General features: G+C 57.8%; 1 protein-coding gene across 1 annotated transcript in view; it reads right to left on the bottom strand.

The window, feature by feature from the left end:
* Positions 1-566: 566 nt before the first annotated feature.
* The window catches only part of LOC104404610 (protein AF-17-like), a gene marked incomplete at its 5' end in the record, with an annotated part of 4651 nt that continues 3936 nt past the window's right edge, over positions 567-1281 (bottom strand). The window contains 1 exon segment of the mRNA XM_010013073.1: positions 567-611. Within this exon segment, the coding sequence (XP_010011375.1) occupies positions 567-611 (45 nt within the window).

The raw sequence follows: 1281 nt of genomic DNA, 5'->3' as shown, positions 1-1281 counted from the left end.
TTCAGAGCCCAGCAGGTGAGAAATCTCAGCTAGAGGATTTCTTCTTAACCTCCCCACCGGGGCGAAGCAGAGCACGCAGGCACTGCCACCGTGTCCCCAGTGGTGTCACCTCCAGTGCTGCCTCCGAGGGCATTGCCAGATTCTTCTGCGCTGTGCAGAAAGGAGCCTCCTTCCACCAGGGTCTTGGCCAAGGATGCTGGATGGTCTCTAGTGCCTTGGCCTGGGGGCGGGGCGGGCTACACACACGTGAACACACGCTTGCACTCAGCAGGGATGTGGTGTTAACTCACTCCTCCACTCTGCATGGAAACACAGCTTCACTCTGAGCACGTGTGGCACGGCCCAGGGCAGCAGCAGGCAGCCCCCACCTTCACTCCTCGTGACACCAGGGCTTGGTCAGAGATGTTCTGTCTTCCAAAGCACCTCTTGGCATTGCCCAGCGGCAGGAAATGCTTCTTGGAAGCCTTGTGCTCATTGCTCTAACAGTATCAAGGTTGACTGTGGAAAGCCACATTCCCCTGGCTGAGAGGAGTTGGCTGCTGGTTTGTTCGGGGTGAGGGGGGAGCTTAGCCCTTGTCCTGGGTAAGAGGAGCTCCCTTTTCATTCATGCTCTTTAAAAAACAAACAGAAAAGAGACGCAGAGGAGACAGGTATCAGTACCGGAGGGGCAGCAACCCGAGGGGCAGCAGCAGAGAGCCCGGCTGTGCTGCAGCCCTGGCCCTGCTCACCGCGACCTGTCGGGCTCCTCCGACATCAACGGAGACACGGGGGGCCCCAGGTTCCCCCTCTGCCCAGTTCAGACCAAACTGGCCCCTTAACCCTGGCCTTTGGCTGCTAAATGTCTCCAACCAGGGCTGGACCTTCTGGGTACAGGTAGAGGCCAGGGGAGGGATGGAGATGAAATATCACCCCATCAGTCCCCAGGCTGATGACTGGTGTTCCAGTACAAGGCTGCTTTACAGAGAGGCTGTAAACCTCTTCACCACCTCTCCTCTTGGGTGCAAGATGCCTCCTAAACCCTGGGTTTCAACATGCAGTCACCTTCATATTTCATCATGAGGCTCCAATAGGGCCAGCACTGCCAGGGGCACATTGTCCCATCCACGTCTTAGGGTTAACGGAGACAACGCTAGAGCCTGTCTCTGCCTCAACTCCTGCAGCACGTGTGGTGTGTGTCTGCACACACACACCTGGAAGGACACCTCGGGAGCCTCTGTGCCTACCCACGACCCTGCCTGGGCCCTACAGAAGTCCTTGGAGGTAGGATCAGGCCGGGACACA

Source organism: Nestor notabilis, unplaced genomic scaffold (assembly GCF_000696875.1).
Source record: "Nestor notabilis isolate BGI_N333 unplaced genomic scaffold, ASM69687v1 scaffold23274, whole genome shotgun sequence".
NCBI lineage: Eukaryota > Metazoa > Chordata > Aves > Psittaciformes > Psittacidae > Nestor > Nestor notabilis.
Note: the sequence above shows the minus strand (reverse complement) of the source record. Positions and strands in the feature narration are given on the sequence as shown.